This window comes from Patiria miniata, unplaced genomic scaffold, assembly GCF_015706575.1.
Source record: "Patiria miniata isolate m_02_andy unplaced genomic scaffold, ASM1570657v1 HiC_scaffold_24, whole genome shotgun sequence".
NCBI lineage: Eukaryota > Metazoa > Echinodermata > Asteroidea > Valvatida > Asterinidae > Patiria > Patiria miniata.
The window spans coordinates 4,774,219-4,789,452 of record NW_024037063.1 but is presented as its reverse complement, the minus strand read 5'-3'; the positions used below and the strand labels follow the sequence as shown (position 1 = coordinate 4,789,452).

Here is a 15,234-nt window from a genome sequence, read left to right as displayed (position 1 = left end):
AACACCCGAGTGTGCATTGGCGAACATTCAAGATGGCAGACGCCGAATCAAAACGCAGAATGAAAACGAAGAGGCAATTAATATTGAATAAATCTTTTTAATACAAAGACCTTGAGCATTGTTTTTTTTTATCGGGTTGACGCGAATGCGCCTTATCCAGACACGATGTACATCGGGCCGGGACAGGGGGGGGGGGGCATTTGATATAATAGGCGCATTATGTCCAAACGGGGTTGAAAATCAACGGGGAAACAAAGCATTTATACAAACGACATTCTGATTTGATTTCACGACATTTTTATTCCAACCAAAGCTTATGATAAGACAAAAACTTAATACAAAAAAGTTTTTATTCAGTCTTGACCTCAAAGCAAAATATTGGGGTGTTTGTTGGTACTTTTGTATAAGGCTAACTGATCATGCGATATAACATTGACACATTCGAAACAGTGCGTATGATTTGCAAAAATGTGCATCTTCATAGAACACTTGAAAGATTTTTTTTTTATGAACAGACCCAGATATGTTTCTGATGTTTCAATAATTCTGAAAACTGAAGTTCATAACTGGCACTTCTGAATTCGTAAAAGCTACTCTAAACTCAACGGTCGTGTGAAAGAAATCGGTCGGTATGTTAAAGGTGCAAGAGACTAAGCCTCGGTTGAAATGACAACCTCCTTTCCAATCGGTTGTTTATTGTTTAGCTGGCTTCTTGTTCATCATCTGCACGAGGTCGTTCACCGTCAAGGGAACAAGGTTGGGCGCATTGGCCATGCGAGATGCTGCGCAGAGGAGGGCGCAATCCGTCTTCGGGTCCTATTCGAAAAAACATAAAATACATCAAGTATTTAAGTATAAGATTTGAATTTTTAAAGACTTTATATCCTCAATTTTCAATTTGAAAAAAATAAAACTATAAGGCCTCAATGGCAACAATAAGTAGATTAAAAATAACTCAAACAGCCAAATAACTCAATAGAAACAACCACTAGTTAAGGGTTGCTATTAAATAAAGATATTTGTAGAACATATCGGAGACTTATATGGCTATATAATAAGGTGGAACCACAAGCGCACAGGTGTTACTACGCACGCACTCAATACCTCTTTCGGCCAATAGGGTTGCCAAAACGCGTGCGCACCAGTCGACTTGAAGAATACGCGCGACATGCATACGCGCGTCCACATCGCCGCATATGGCTTCAAATTTACCCATCGCGGTAGCATCGCGTTAGAATCGCGTCAACACAGCTTGTGAAACATTGTCCAATTACGTGATATACAAATGGACGCGGAACGCGCAAAATCTGTGACAAACAAAACTTGGTGTACAAAAACTCCATAGGGTTGTCTAAGGGGCGTGGCAACTCGCAAACGGAGATAGGTCAATACTTACCAAATACACATAAGTGTACATCTTCAAAAGTGTGGGCATTTTACGGACAGCACCTAGGCATTCCTCATGCATTGCAGATGGTAGCCAGTCACATACGGGCAAGATGAGAGTCACCAGTTCAGCCTGAAAAATACAACACGGAAAAAGCCAGTCAAGCGAAGATGGTAAATAGTTTGCAAATATCTAACAGGTAGTCTGGTAGTTGGATATTGAATATTTTTATGGGGGTTGTCTTATGTTTTCCATTTTTTTCTGTTTCTTTTTTATTTGACTGTTTGACATGTAGAAACTGTTGGTACTATTTGGCTTTCATGAGAGCAAAAAAATTATGATATCCTTGTGTAGCCTTTCCTTACACTAGCCTTCTTTAAGATTCACGTTTCACCTGATGTGCTTTCATTTCTAATGATTTGGAATGACAGATACATTTCAGAGATGAATGCTCAATTCCACACAATTGAGGTTTCCTGTATACTAACCAGTAGTTGCTGGTTGTCAGCAGCGTTTCTCAGGAACTGCACAAAGTTCTCGCAGGCGGTGCACAGGAAAGGATTCTTCGTCATGCTGTCCACTTTGGTTAAAAAAAAACAATAACAGGAAAGAGATAAACGCCGTTTCTGCGATTTTGTCTTGGCTACTTGAAACTCCCTTTTTTATGCCTTTGTGCTATCATACGGCAAAGTTCCCTTTCAGATATATTGAAAACAAAATTGCGCTAGGTTGTTTTTGAAATAAAACTCAGGTGGGAAAGAACGTTGCCTCCTCACGCCACGTCTTCTTTCATATATTATCTCAATGAAGTTCACTCATTGCAAAAATGTTGAAAAGACATGAATCTTGGACTGAAAAAACATTTCCAATTTTGTTACAAATACTTTAAAAATCATGATGCACTCAGCTCTCCATAGACTTTGTACACAAGCAAAGAAGTGGCGTCTGGATATTCTTTCCCTGAAATGAAGTGGGGACCTCAGATTAGACAAAAACTAAATATTTAAATATTAAGTAACTGTAGTATTAGTATCTTACCAAGTGGACGAAACACATCCGTGACGATCTTAACCTTACCGTTGAGAAGTTCTAACTGTGGTTCGGAAGCCAGCAGATCTGATTTGATAGAAGAAAAAAAAACAGATTAGGCAAGATGAAAATTAGCCCCATAAATGTGGCCAATTTACTGGACTACCTCCGTAAAAATAGGCCACACGTACAAAAACGTGTCGCACTTTGTCAAATTTTGATTTTAACATTTAGGCTTAGTTTGTAGGGTTTTTGTTTTAGAAGCATACTCACCCTCTTTATAGGCTAATCAGAAAGTGCTGCCTTTTTCAGATGTCTAATTTTTGTGAAATTTCATGTTGAAATTTTGATACGCAAACGTGTGCATATGAATCTGGAAATTTCACGAAAAAATAGCCATCTGAAAAAGGCAGCACATTTTGATTAGCCTATAAAGAGGGCGAATATGCTTCTAAAGCAAAAAAAACCTACAAACTAAGCCTAAATGTGAAAATCAAAATTTGGCAAAGTGCGACACGTTTTAGTACATGTGGATGTGTGGCCTATGTTTACGGAGGTAGTCCAGTAAATTGGCCACATTTATGGGGCTACAGGAAGCGAAGATAGGAAAGATTCCCATGGCCATCGCCGACTTTTTCCCCTCAGTGGCCTATCAGCCATCAGAAAGTGATAACAATGTCCTAAAGAGTCGAATTTAGCAGGGAAAATAGTTTTAAAGTATTTAGAGAGAAAACACAGACATTTTCAGACCAGTCTCATAGGTTTTGTCACAGGGTGACAAGTGATGGCCAGATATGGGAGTCTTTCCCCAAGGTATAATGCATGGTTGACTTACCCCCTTGCCCGCTCACCAGAGCAGTCAGAAGAAGGACACCAACCAGACAGTAAGATACAACAGCCATTTTGTTCAGCATGCGCGGTGCAACTATTCGAAACAAAGTGTCGAAACTCCGGTGTAAGAACTTTTAAATTTCGAAGTGTTGTTTAGATCACCACAACTGCTCGACTCGACTGCACAGTACACACTGGTCGATGCGTGATGGGAAAGTTATTTTATACCACTGTACGCCCACAACCTGAGCCGTTCGTCTGAGTAAACCGAACCTAATTTGCATGAATACGCGTAACATTACAATGACTGCTCATCGCACCCGGCTGGACGTTTTGGTATTTCTTTTGTCATCCGAACTTAGATCGCGCTCTTAATAATCCCATTGGTTTGCATCAAAATAAAGATCCCAAAGACGTGTTGACAAAAACATTCTTCTAGCGGTCGAAGAGGATTAATATTGCGCCATATTTTAGTGAAAGAGGGTGCCGTAGCGACACGCCATTCACTTGGTGCAAACAAAAGGCTGCAGACCAATGTAAATACACTGCCATAGACATCAGTGATAATTACGCGCACTTCCCAAAATTATTAAAAAATACTCACAACTCTCCAAGGTATTTGGAGACACACATCAAATTAAAGCTTTAATTCACCATCTTTCAAGTTTCATTTTCTGTTCAATATTGTGGGGCTTACAACCAATGACTTTTTGGAGAAAATTCCATCCAAAGATGATCACCCCTAAAAGAAGTCGTGAAGCCCATCTCGGCATTTTGAAAATGCCACCCGAATTTCACACAATACGAGCACGCATTCCTCTGCACGACTTCCCCCTCCTTTTTTCACAAACCACCAAGTTAATTCATGGCCTTCCAAAAGCTCTAATACCAGATAATTTGAGGGCATGCAAATCGTGATTTGGCCAGCGTACTAGGCAGTTTTGGGCCTATTTACTGGCCTGCACTCAGACGTTGACACACCACGTGTATTTAATGGAACATCTTTAGGGCCTACTTCACGAGATACATTTTGTCGAAGTTCGTTTTTATGAGATATATTTTCTCGAAGTTCGTTTTTACGAGATATATTTTTCCCATAGTTCGTTTTTACGAGATACATTTTGTCGAAGTTCGTTTTTATGAGATACATTTTTCCCAAAGTTCGTTTTTACGAGATACATTTTGTCGAAGTTCGTTTTTATGAGATATATTTTCTCGAGGTTCGTTTTTACGAGATACATTTTGTCGAAGTTCGTTTTTACGAGATATATTTTTCCCAAGTTCGCTTTTAAGAGATAATTTTTTTTTCGGGCGACACAGGATATCTTACGGAGCCCCTAAAGGGACATCCAATTTTTTTTTTCATCTGCACGAGATATTATGTCGTGCGCACGAGATAATTATGTCGTGCGCACGAGATAATTATGTCGTGCGCACGAGATAATTATGTCGTGCGCACGAGATAATTATGTCGTGCGCACGAGATATTATGTCGTGCGCACGAGATATTATGTCGTGCGCACGAGATAATTTTTTTTTTGGATGTCCCTTTAGGGACTCCGTACTGAATATACAGCAAATTGAACTTTGCTTCGTTCCCGCGTGCCTCAGGGGCCTGTACTGTGGGCTAGGCCTAGAATCGATCCAGAACTCGCATGTCCTCACAGAATTACAAGTGATGAACGCCAAAGCGCACGTGACACTTTGCACACAAGAAAATCTCATAAAAACGAACTTCGACAAAATGTATCTCGTAAAAACGAAATTCAAAAAAATATATCTCATAAAAACGAACTTCGACAAAATGTATCTCGTAAAATTGAACTTTGGGTAAAATGTATCTCATAAAAACGAACTTCGACAAAATGTATCTCGTAAAAACGAACTTTGGGTAAAATGTATCTCATAAAAACGAACTTTGACAAAATGTATCTCGTAAAAACGAACTTTGACAAAATGTATCTCATAAAAACGAACTTTGACAAAATGTATCTCGTAAAAACGAACTTTGGGTAAAATGTATCTCATAAAAACGAACTTCGACAAAATGTATCTCGTAAAAACGAACTTTGGGTAAAATGTATCTCTTAAAACGAACTTCGACAAAATGTATCTCGTAAAAACGAACTTTGGGTAAAATGTATCTCATTAAAACGAACTTCGACAAAATGTATCTCGTAAAAACGAACTTTGGGTAAAATGTATCTCTTAAAACGAACTTCGACAAAATGTATCTCGTAAAAACGAACTTTGGGTAAAATGTATCTCATTAAAACGAACTTCGACAAAATGTATCTCGTCAAAACGAACTTTGGGTAAAATGTATCTCATAAAAACGAACTTCGACTAAATGTATCTCGTAAAAACGAACTTTGGGAAAAATATATCTCATAAAAACGAACTTGGACAAAATATATACTTGATGGCACTACAGGGCTTTCGTACAAAATCTACCAGCGTCGAACGCCCAAGTTCTCTATAATCAGTTCATGGGTATTGCACACACGGGGACGTTTTCATTGCAATATGGTTTTCTGCATGTCCAGTTTTAGAAAGTGTTGCAACCTGACGCTACTTCAGCGGTTGTGTACAAAGTCTATGGAGAGTCAAGCCAATTAATTTTCCCTAAGAAAATTGGAAATGTTTCTTAATCCCAATCTCATGGCTTATCATTTCTGCAACGACTGACCTTCATTGAGATGATATACGAAGAAGAAGAAAAAGCAGCATCAGGTGGCCACATTCTTTCCCCAGTTTTCCCGAAGAGCGCGATACAAAACCGACAAATCCCCCCCAACAGTCCTAATCCGAACAAAGCGTTGGGAGCAAAGAATGAATGACGTACCACGACAATTACTACCTCAAATTATTTCAGGATTTAAAACTTAAGCGGGAAATTAAGACTCGTGAACTTACCGCACAGTTTAATACAGCATATATTTAATCTAAATGGGAAGTGACAAAAGCATGAATAAGACGTCCAGTAGAGGATTTGTCCAAAAAATTCCTTAAGTTTCCCTATTTTATGAATGCCAAAAGATGCAGACCTACATACTTTTTTGATATGAGCATTTATGTTCAGAGTGGAGTCCAGGATAACACCAAGGTTTTTTGTCGAGTTAGATATCTTCACCACAGCGTTATCTATAATAAAATTAGGCAAGGTAGACGAGTTGCGGAACTGTGTTGTGATGTGCAATATTTAAGTTTTATCTCCATTCAGCTTTAGGTAATTGTTCTGAGCCCAATCTTTGACGTTAATAACGGGTTGACGCGTATGCGCCTATCCAGACACGATGTACATCGGGCCGGGACAGCGGGGCGGGGGGGGGGGCGGCATTTGATATAATCAGCGCATTATGTCTACACATGAATATTAACAGGGAAAAAAACTTGTTTACAAACGACATTCTGATTTGCTTTCACGGCATATTTATTTCAACCAAAGCTTACGATAAGACAAAAACTTAATACAAAAAAAGTTTTTATTCAGTCTTGACCTCAAAGCAAAATATTGGGACGTTTGTTGGTACTTTTGTATAAGGCTAACTGATCATGCGATATAATATTTTGTCACATTCGAAACAGTGCGTATGATTTGCAAAAATGTGCATCTTGATTTTGAAAGATTTTTTTTAATGAACAGACCCAGATATGTTTCTGATGTTTCAATAGTTCTGAAATCTGAAGTTCATAACTGGCATTTCTGAATTCGTAAAAGCTACTCTGAACTCAACGGTCGTGTGAAAGAAATCGGTCGGTATGTAGCTAAGGTGCAAGAGACTAGCCTCGGTTGAAATGACAACCTCCTTCCAAATCGGTTGTTTATTGTTTAGCTGGCTTCTTCTCCATCATCTGCACGAGGTCGTTCACCGTCAAGGGAACAGGGTTGGGCGCATTGGCCATGCGAGATGCTGCGCAGAGGAGGGCGCAATCTATCTTCGGGTCCTATTCGAAAACATAAAATACATCAAGTATTTAAGTATAAGATTTGAATTTTTAAAGACTTTATATCCTCAATTTTCAATTTGAAAATAATAAAACTATAAGGCCTCAATGACAACAATAGGTAGATTAAAAATAAATCAAACAGCCATATAACTCAATAGAAACAACCACTAGTTAAGGGTTGCTATTAAATAAAGATATTTGTAGAACATATCGGAGACTTATATGGCTATATAATAAGGTGGAACCACAAGCGCACAGGTGTTACTACGGACGCACTCAATACCTCTTTCGACCAATAGGGTTGCCAAAACGCGCGCGCACCAGTCGACTTGAAGAATGCGCGCGACATGCACACGTGCGTCCACATCGCCGCATATGGCTTCAAATTTACCCATCGCGGTATAATCGCGTTAGAATCGCGTCAACACAGCTTGTGGAACATTGTCCATTTACATGATATACAAATGGACGCGGAACGCGCAAAATCTGTGACAAACAAAGCTTGGTGTACAAAAAGTCCATAGGGTTGTCTAAGGGGCGTGCTAACTCGCAAACGGCGATAGGTCAATACTTACCAAATACAAATTAGCGTACATCTTCACAAGTGTGGGTATTTCACGGACAGCACCTAGGCATTCCTCATGCAGTGCGAATGGAAACCAGTCACATACGGGCAAGAGAAGAGTCACTAGCTCACCCTATTAAAATACAAGACGGAAGTGAGTCAAGCGAAGATGGTAAATAGTTTGCAAATATCTAACAGGTAGTCTGGTAGTTGGATATTGAATATTTTTATGGGGGTTGTCTTATGTTTTCCATTTTTTTCTGTTTCTTTTTTATTTGACTGTTTGACATGTAGAAACTGTTGGTACCGTTTGGCTTTCATGAGAGCAAAAAAAATATGATATCCTTGTGTAGCCTTTCCTTACACTAGCCTTCTTTACGATTGGTGCGTTTCACCTGATGTGCTTTCATTTCTAATGATTTGGAATGACAGATACATTTCAGAGATGAATGCTCAATTCTACACAATTGAGGTTTCCTGTATACTAACCAGTAGTTGCTGGTTGTCAGTAGCGTTTCTCAGGAACTGCACAAAGTTCTCGCAGGCGGTGCACAGGAAAGGATTCTTCGTCATGCTGTCCACTTTGGTTAAAAAAAACAATAACAGGAAACAGATAAACGCAGTTTCTGCGATTTTGGCTTGGCTACTTGAAACTCCCCTTTTTTATGCCTTTGTGCTATCATACGGAAAAGTACCCTTTCAGATATATCGAAAACAAAATTGCGCTAGGTTGTTTTTGAAATAAAACTCAAGTGGGAAAGAACGTTGCCTCCTCACGCCACGTCTTCTTTCATATATTATCTCAATGAAGTTCACTCATTGCAAAAATGTTGAAAAGACATGAATCTTGGACTGAAAAACATTTCCAATTTTGTTACAAATACTTTAAAAATCATGATGCACTCAGCTCTCCATAGACTTTGTACACAAGCAAAGAAGTGGCGTCTGGATATTCTTTCCCTGAAATGAAGTGGGGACCTCAGATTAGACAAAAACTAAATATTTAAATATTAAGTAACTGTATTATTAGTATTAAACTTACCAAGTGGACGAAGCACATCCGTGTCGATCTTAACCTTCCCGTTGAGAAGTTCCAACTGTGGTTCGGAAGCCAGCAGATCTGATTTGATAGAAGAAGAAAAAAAACAGATTAAGCGGAAAAATTCTGCCAACCGGACACCACTTAACTGCCGCCAAACATCCAAATTTTCACCTTACCTTGTGATTTCAACCAAGAGGAATCCAGGAAAGAGTGGACATGCGAAAAAAATTTGTAAAAATGTGTTTTTGGAGCACATTTTGCATGCACATGTAGTGCAGATCTGAGTTGAAGCAGTCGGTCAAAACTGATTGAAGTGTCTGGAACAGCGGTACGTTATACGCATGACATCGATAACCATGACGTCACATGAGACGTCGCATGAGCCGGCCAATGATAGTGCAATACGTCATTATGAATATTTATTTTCTCATGAATATTTAGTTTATTTCAATGGATACTTCAAATACGTCCAAAGATTGATCATTGCAACAGCGATCGTGCGCGGCCTAGCGGTTAAGAGACTCGTGTATCAAGCAAGCGTCCGAGGTTCGAATCTCGATGAAGTGAGCGACTGATTGATAAATAGAAATTAAGGAAAGGAGGGGGTGAGAGTAGAGGAGGGAAAGTGGAGGGAATAAGGTAACTTTTGGCGCTAGAAAATTAATTGAAAAAAGTGGTGTCCGGTTGGCAGAATTTTTCAACTTTTTCCCCTCAGTGGCCTATCAGCCATCAGAAAGTGACAATATGTTCTAAAAAGTCGAATTTAGCAGGGAAAAATATTTTAAAAGTTTACTGAGAAACACTTGGACATTTTCAGACCAGTCTTATAGGGTTTGTGCACAGGGTGACAAGTGATGGCCAGATATGGGAATCTTTCCCCAAGGTATAATGCATGGTTGACTTACCCCCTTGCCCGCTCACCAGAGCAGTCAGAAGAAGGACACCAACCAGACAGTAAGATACAACAGCCATTTTGTTCAGCATGCGCGGTGCAACTATTCGAAATGAAGTGTCGAAACTCTGGTGTATTTCGAAGTGCTGTAAAGATCACCACAACTGCTCGACTCGACCTGCACAGTACACACTTAGGGCGACGCGTGATGGAAAGTTATACTAGAATTAATACCATTGTACGTCTACAACCTGAGCCGTCTGAGTCAACCGAACCTAATTTGCATGAATACGTAACATTACAATGACTGCTCATCGCACCCCTGGACGTTTTGGTATTTCTTTAGTAATCCAAACTAAGATCGCGCTCTCCATAATCGCGTTGGTTTGCATCAAAATAAAGATCCCAAGGACGTGTTGACAAAAACATTCTTCTAGCGATCGAAGAGGATTAATATTGCGCCATATTTTAGTGAAAGAGGGTGCCGTAGCGACACGTTATTCACTCGGTGCAAACAAAAGGCTACAGACCAGAGTAAATACACTGCCATAGACATCAGTGATAATTACGCGCACTTCCCAAAATTATTTTAAAATACTCACAACTCTCCAAGGTATTTGGAGACACACATCACATTAAAGCTTTAATTCACCATCTTTCAAGTTTCATTTTCTGTTCAATATTTTGGGGCTTACAACCAATGATGATCGCCCCTAAAAGAAGTCGTGAAGCCCATCTCCATTTTGAAAATGCCACCCGAATTTCACACAAACAATACGAGCACGCATTCCTCTGCACGACTTCCCCCCTCCTTTTTTTCACAAACCACCAAGTTAATTCATGGCCTTCCAAAAGCTCTAATACCAGATAATTTGAGGGCATGCAAATCGTGATTTGGCCAGCGTACTAGGCAGTTTTGGGCCTATTTACTGGCCTGCACTCAAACGTTGACACACCACGTGTATTTAATGGAACATCTTTAGGGCCTACTTCACTCTAAAAATTACAAAATGAACGTGATGATTTCTGCAATGAGTAAATTCACAGTGGTAACACGGAAAACACGTCTTGTGCCCAACAGAGCGTCGTGGTGCCTTTTTAATTATCCGTGCATATTTGTCAAGCACGGAGCGGAGGCAGGTGCATCTCTCCAAATCCGTTGCATCATGTCCTGCATTCTGGAGTAAATTGGACTAAATTCGCCATTTTTAAATAATCTTTAAAAAAAAAAATTGTGAAAATGGAAATGAAGCTTGCATCTTCTGTTGTGATCTGTGGGCGAGACTGCCCTATATTGACACAGTATGCATCGTTCAACTATGCAAGATGTCGATTTGATTTGATCCGATTTGATTAAATTATTACTATTCGTGCATCACCAAGGCAATATTGAAAGCACTGGAATTAATCGCATTTTCCCTTCATTACATCGGTTAATTGCCATGGAAGGCAGTTGACATCGAAACCCGCCCAAAAGAACCATAAACTGATACTCTCTGTTGGGTATTGATTTTCTGTGATAACCTTCAAGTATTAACCAACCTTCCAAAACACGAAGACAATTAATTTCCCGTGCACGAAATAAAGCTTGAGTAATGAAAACCTTCACTACACAAGACTAGAAGTTGTCCCCTGCCCTGTACTACCTCTTATTATGATTGACCCTTTTCATATTCATTCGGTCATTTATCCTGACAAGATGTAGAGTAACCAACCCTCTAAAGAACGAGGAAAAAATCCGTGCCGAAGGAAACCTTGACCAATGCCAACCTTACGCATGCATGGACAGAAGTTGTCCCCTGTCTTGTACCACCTTTTTATGCAGATTGATCCTTTTCAAATTCATTCGGTCAGCAATAACAATTACCCTGACAACAAGATATAAAGGAGACAAAAACAAATTGTCCGTGCACGAAGGTAAGCTTGACCAATGAAAATCTTTCGCATGCCCATACGTTGCCCAACCGTTGACTGCCTTTTATTGATTGATCCTTTTCAAATTCATTCAGTCAGAAACGAACAGTTACCCTGACAACAAGATATAAACAGTATTGATGCTTGTTGCTTGTTTGTTTATTTGTTTTTTTTCTCCGGCTTATAACTGGACGATATTAGATTATGGCACAGTACCAGAGCAACAGCGCCGTCTGATAGCACAGGAGTGAACAAGACTGATCACACATTTTGTTTACCAGTCACAATGCCAGTGATATGCATCAATGTATAACGTTAGCACGGTGTATGTTACTTCATCTATCTGATGCTGGATTATTCAACTTAAGCAAGTTTGTTATAAAGACATTTATACTACTGACAAAAAAATATCTGCAAGTTCGGAATTTGTCCATCGACGTCAATAATCACCGCATGTAAATAAGGTGTAAAGGTGACCACTCCATACTTCACGCTGAAGGCCGGCCACACAATGAATGTTTTCATGGAAGGGTTATTTCTGATTCTTCTGGTAAAAAGCTGTCATGGCCAGTGTCGACATTGGTCGACTCCCGAGTTTCACTTTGCAAGTAATCGCAAGCTGCAGGGTCATGTGTTTCAGATGAAGGCTGTATCTACTACTGTGATCTGTGGGCGAGACTGCTCTATGGACCCACAGTGTGCATCATTCAACTATGATGCAGGCAGCCATCTTTGTGAACTCAACAATCAAACAAGACTCCAGAGCCCATGTACCTTTGTAGAGAAGCAAGACAGTTTCTACTTTGACGAAAGCAAAAAAACTACCGCAGGTACAGGTAAGATGAATACATATTATCTTTAAAGTACAAACAAAATGAACCGTGATCTGCAAGATTACGTCTTAAACTAGCCACGTTCAAATGTTCACAAATATAAAAAGAAATCCCTTTTGACCAATTAGGCGAAATGTTTAACTCGTCGATTGAACGAGTGGATAATTACTTATGAAAACCACTTAATAAAACTCATAATTGTACCGATGTTTTACAGCTTGTGCTCGGGAGTTTAGCATCGTTGGTAAACCGGCCGAACAAAGTTCAATGCACAACAATGGAGCAGCTGCGGCAGTAGACGGCAGTAGTTCATCCGCCATCACACATTGTTCGTACACCCGTAAGATGAACATCTAAGTAATTTGGCAGGGAAAGGGATAGGAAAGTTAAAGTATTTATTGCAACTATATATCTGCGAGGTGGTGTTAATAATGGCAACCGAGTATAAGGGAATAAATATGTGTTTGGCCGCTAGGGGCCTTGGGGTGGATAATGGCCCGATCTGATACACCGTGCCCTCTGGAGACATGCACACAATAGGGAACAAAAGATTGTATACGTCTCCACAGGGCAATTTCTATAGATGAATACGTCTCCACAAGTTTTTCACGAAATAGATATATGGATTTTACTCAAAAACTAGGAATTTCCAAGGTATATTGATTAAGGTATGTTGATTTGTCGCAAATGGTAAAGTTTTAGAAAACGGATATTAAGTCCGAATTTCAGCCAAGGAAATTAATTCTGGTCAAATAAGAGCATTTTGAAACTGTACTTTCAAACTCGAAAACTTTACTACACGAGAACAAAGAAATGTCTCCATAAGGATGCACATTTCAGTATAAATGAAAGAACCGAAACGAAAGAACTTGCCCAGCCCATTCATTCCCATTTATAAATACCTTCGGCCAAAACGTCACAAGTCAGATATCAATAATTTCCAACGATTTTGTTCAACCCCATGGTCGGTTGTTTTAATTCCAAAAGACAATTTAAGAGGTGCTCTTGACAAGCGAATTTGTGTCTATTTTTTTTCTTGACTCTTTCTTTCTTGGGTTATAATATAGTTGAAGATCCAGCTCCGTGGTGGAGAGTCGATCTTGGAGAGGACCACTGCATCAGCAAAGTCCGAATTCTGAACCGTGGAGACTGCTGCAGTAAGTCATGAACATTCAAACTATCAAGACCGAGAGATTTAGGGATCCTAATTCTTAGCACTGGGGAAGACATTGTACCTTCACCCGTAACTGCTTATTCTTTGGTCGATTTTCCCGGTAATTGTGCAAAAATGCTATAGAGTAACTAACTACAACATAATGTTTACCTTTTTGTCGTAAGAAAAATACAGTTTTTTAGCAAGTTTCTACAATGCCCCCTTAATAATTCGTTCAAAATTTGCTACGCATATTCTGTGTATCATTATGCAATTAAAAAAATCTACAGGAAAGACAAAGCTAATTTTGAAATTAACAAAAAACAGTTTTGGGCAATTTATCAAAACATTATGGCGTCCAGCTTTTTGTTTACGGGAACGATTTACGATAAAATGCACCACCAAGCGTTGGTTGCATTGTCACACTCGATCAATCGCAATCGCTTTTATAACGGACAAACTGTCTTAAATGTAAACAATGGGAAAACTGAAGTTTAAACCAAATCTGTGGATACTTTTCAATTTGCAGGCTATCGCCTGGAAGACGCTGTTGTCCGCGCTGGTGACAACACCACTGTCACCGACAACCCGACTTGTGGCTCACCTGTCACCGCTGCCCAAGCCCAACCACTCGGTTGTACCATCGAGTTTGATTGCTCTCCGGAGTTGAGGGCGCGCTACGTCAGCGTGGATATCCCCGGTAAAGGCATCTTGCAACTTTGTGAGGTCACGGTAGAGGAAATACCCCTGGACCACTGCTCGGGCGAACAAAACTGCCAGTGAATGCGCACACATGTACAAGTACAAGTACGGCGTATTTCATGTCAGCTCTCTGTACCTAGACGTCATTGATAGAGAATAATGAATACATTCTACAACTGTGGCATTAATCCATTGACAAGACAAAATTTCATTCTGTCATTTGACTTTGGGATATGCGTGTAAAACCAAATGCATGCCACGAAGCACTGCATTTATTAATTTATTGAGGGTTTAAGGTGACTGTTGATTGTATAAAGTAATCGTGCCAATTGGTGTTTTGGTAGAAGCACAGCGGTTTAAAACATAACAAAATGACTGTCTGTAAGCCTTTTTTTATTTTTAACAAGTGCGAGTGCAATTGTTTTGGTCAAATGTTGTTGGCCAATTTTCGGGGACAGACAGACCGACCGACCGACAGACAGACCGACCGACCGACCAACCGACCACCCAGTGGCATGTAGAAGCTCCTGCTTAATTGCACTTTGACACTGAATCTGTACATTGAATAACGCAAAGAATTTTTCGTTAATTAAAAAAACACCCAAAAGAAGGATTTAGTTTAGCCTGTATTGAGGAAGTGGACACAACGTCTTAGGAACCATAAAAATTAACAATTACCTACAAAATTTTATGTGAAAATCGCCTTTTTTGTTGAATGTTAGAAATAGTAAAAAAAAATTATAAAAGTAAACATTAATAAAGATGTTGTATATTGATTCAGTTTCTGAGCATGAATTACCTTAAATTATCAGTGGCCGCAATGCTGCTGATATGATCCTTTAAGCCCCCCCCCCCCAAAAAAATAAGGTCTTATAATATATCCCTTAATAATTCATTCTTATTCTGTTAATATTGTGGAAGTTGTCGCAGCGTGC

General features: G+C 39.5%; 3 protein-coding genes across 10 annotated transcripts; 1 reads left to right on the top strand and 2 right to left on the bottom strand.

Annotated features, from left to right (window-relative positions):
* Positions 1-220: 220 nt before the first annotated feature.
* On the bottom strand, positions 221-9,953 carry LOC119732076. 3 transcript variants are annotated; one of them, XR_005271511.1, is made up of 6 exons: positions 9,711-9,949; positions 8,806-8,883; positions 8,253-8,344; positions 7,774-7,896; positions 6,990-7,195; positions 221-629 (listed from the first exon to the last, which is right to left on the bottom strand). XR_005271511.1 is itself a non-coding variant. In XM_038205451.1 (5 exons), the coding sequence occupies exons 1-5, from the start codon at positions 9,787-9,789 to the stop codon at positions 7,073-7,075; spliced, it is 495 nt and encodes a 164-aa protein (XP_038061379.1). In that variant the 5' UTR covers positions 9,790-9,953; the 3' UTR covers positions 6,657-7,072. The 3 variants fall into 3 exon arrangements, 2 of the variants coding, with proteins under 2 accessions (XP_038061379.1, XP_038061380.1); XM_038205451.1 differs by lacking the exon at positions 221-629 and having other exon boundaries at positions 6,657-7,195; positions 9,711-9,953; XM_038205452.1 differs by lacking the exon at positions 221-629 and having other exon boundaries at positions 6,657-7,195; positions 8,845-8,883; positions 9,711-9,948.
* LOC119732078 lies at positions 281-3,469 on the bottom strand. 2 transcript variants are annotated; one of them, XM_038205453.1, is made up of 5 exons: positions 3,252-3,469; positions 2,426-2,503; positions 1,876-1,967; positions 1,397-1,519; positions 281-816 (listed from the first exon to the last, which is right to left on the bottom strand). In XM_038205453.1, the coding sequence occupies exons 1-5, from the start codon at positions 3,328-3,330 to the stop codon at positions 694-696; spliced, it is 495 nt and encodes a 164-aa protein (XP_038061381.1). In that variant the 5' UTR covers positions 3,331-3,469; the 3' UTR covers positions 281-693. The 2 variants fall into 2 exon arrangements, with proteins under 2 accessions (XP_038061381.1, XP_038061382.1); XM_038205454.1 differs by having other exon boundaries at positions 2,465-2,503; positions 3,252-3,462.
* On the top strand, positions 1,476-14,730 carry LOC119732075 (fucolectin-1-like). Of its 5 annotated transcripts, none has more exons than XM_038205449.1 (5): positions 1,476-1,560; positions 12,252-12,447; positions 12,662-12,784; positions 13,512-13,601; positions 14,127-14,730. In XM_038205449.1, exons 1-5 carry the CDS (start codon positions 1,558-1,560, stop codon positions 14,378-14,380), a joined length of 666 nt encoding a protein of 221 aa, XP_038061377.1. In that variant the 5' UTR covers positions 1,476-1,557; the 3' UTR covers positions 14,381-14,730. The 5 variants fall into 5 exon arrangements, with proteins under 5 accessions (XP_038061377.1, XP_038061378.1, XP_038061376.1 ...); XM_038205450.1 differs by lacking the exon at positions 1,476-1,560 and adding an exon at positions 7,851-7,935; XM_038205448.1 differs by lacking the exon at positions 1,476-1,560 and adding an exon at positions 7,856-7,935 and having other exon boundaries at positions 12,237-12,447.
* The last annotated feature ends 504 nt before the right edge of the window (positions 14,731-15,234 follow it).

Excerpts from the sequence above, each read along its gene's own strand:
- LOC119732078 (XM_038205453.1), bottom strand. The coding sequence starts at position 3,330 with ATGCTGAACAAAATGGCTGTTGTATCTTACTGTCTGGTTGGTGTCCTT. Across the intron at positions 1,520-1,875 it reads CTGACAACCAGCAACTACTG|GCTGAACTGGTGACTCTCAT; the intron begins GTTAGTATACAG and ends TGTATTTTTCAG. Across the intron at positions 817-1,396 it reads TGTACACTTATGTGTATTTG|GACCCGAAGACGGATTGCGC; the intron begins GTAAGTATTGAC and ends TTTTTCGAATAG.
- LOC119732076 (XM_038205451.1), bottom strand. The coding sequence starts at position 9,789 with ATGCTGAACAAAATGGCTGTTGTATCTTACTGTCTGGTTGGTGTCCTT. Across the intron at positions 7,897-8,252 it reads CTGACAACCAGCAACTACTG|GGTGAGCTAGTGACTCTTCT; the intron begins GTTAGTATACAG and ends GTATTTTAATAG. Across the intron at positions 7,196-7,773 it reads TGTACGCTAATTTGTATTTG|GACCCGAAGATAGATTGCGC; the intron begins GTAAGTATTGAC and ends GTTTTCGAATAG.
- LOC119732075 (XM_038205446.1), top strand. The coding sequence starts at position 12,123 with ATGAATGTTTTCATGGAAGGGTTATTTCTGATTCTTCTGGTAAAAAGC. Across the intron at positions 12,448-12,661 it reads AAAAACTACCGCAGGTACAG|CTTGTGCTCGGGAGTTTAGC; the intron begins GTAAGATGAATA and ends GATGTTTTACAG. Across the intron at positions 13,602-14,126 it reads GAACCGTGGAGACTGCTGCA|GCTATCGCCTGGAAGACGCT; the intron begins GTAAGTCATGAA and ends TTCAATTTGCAG.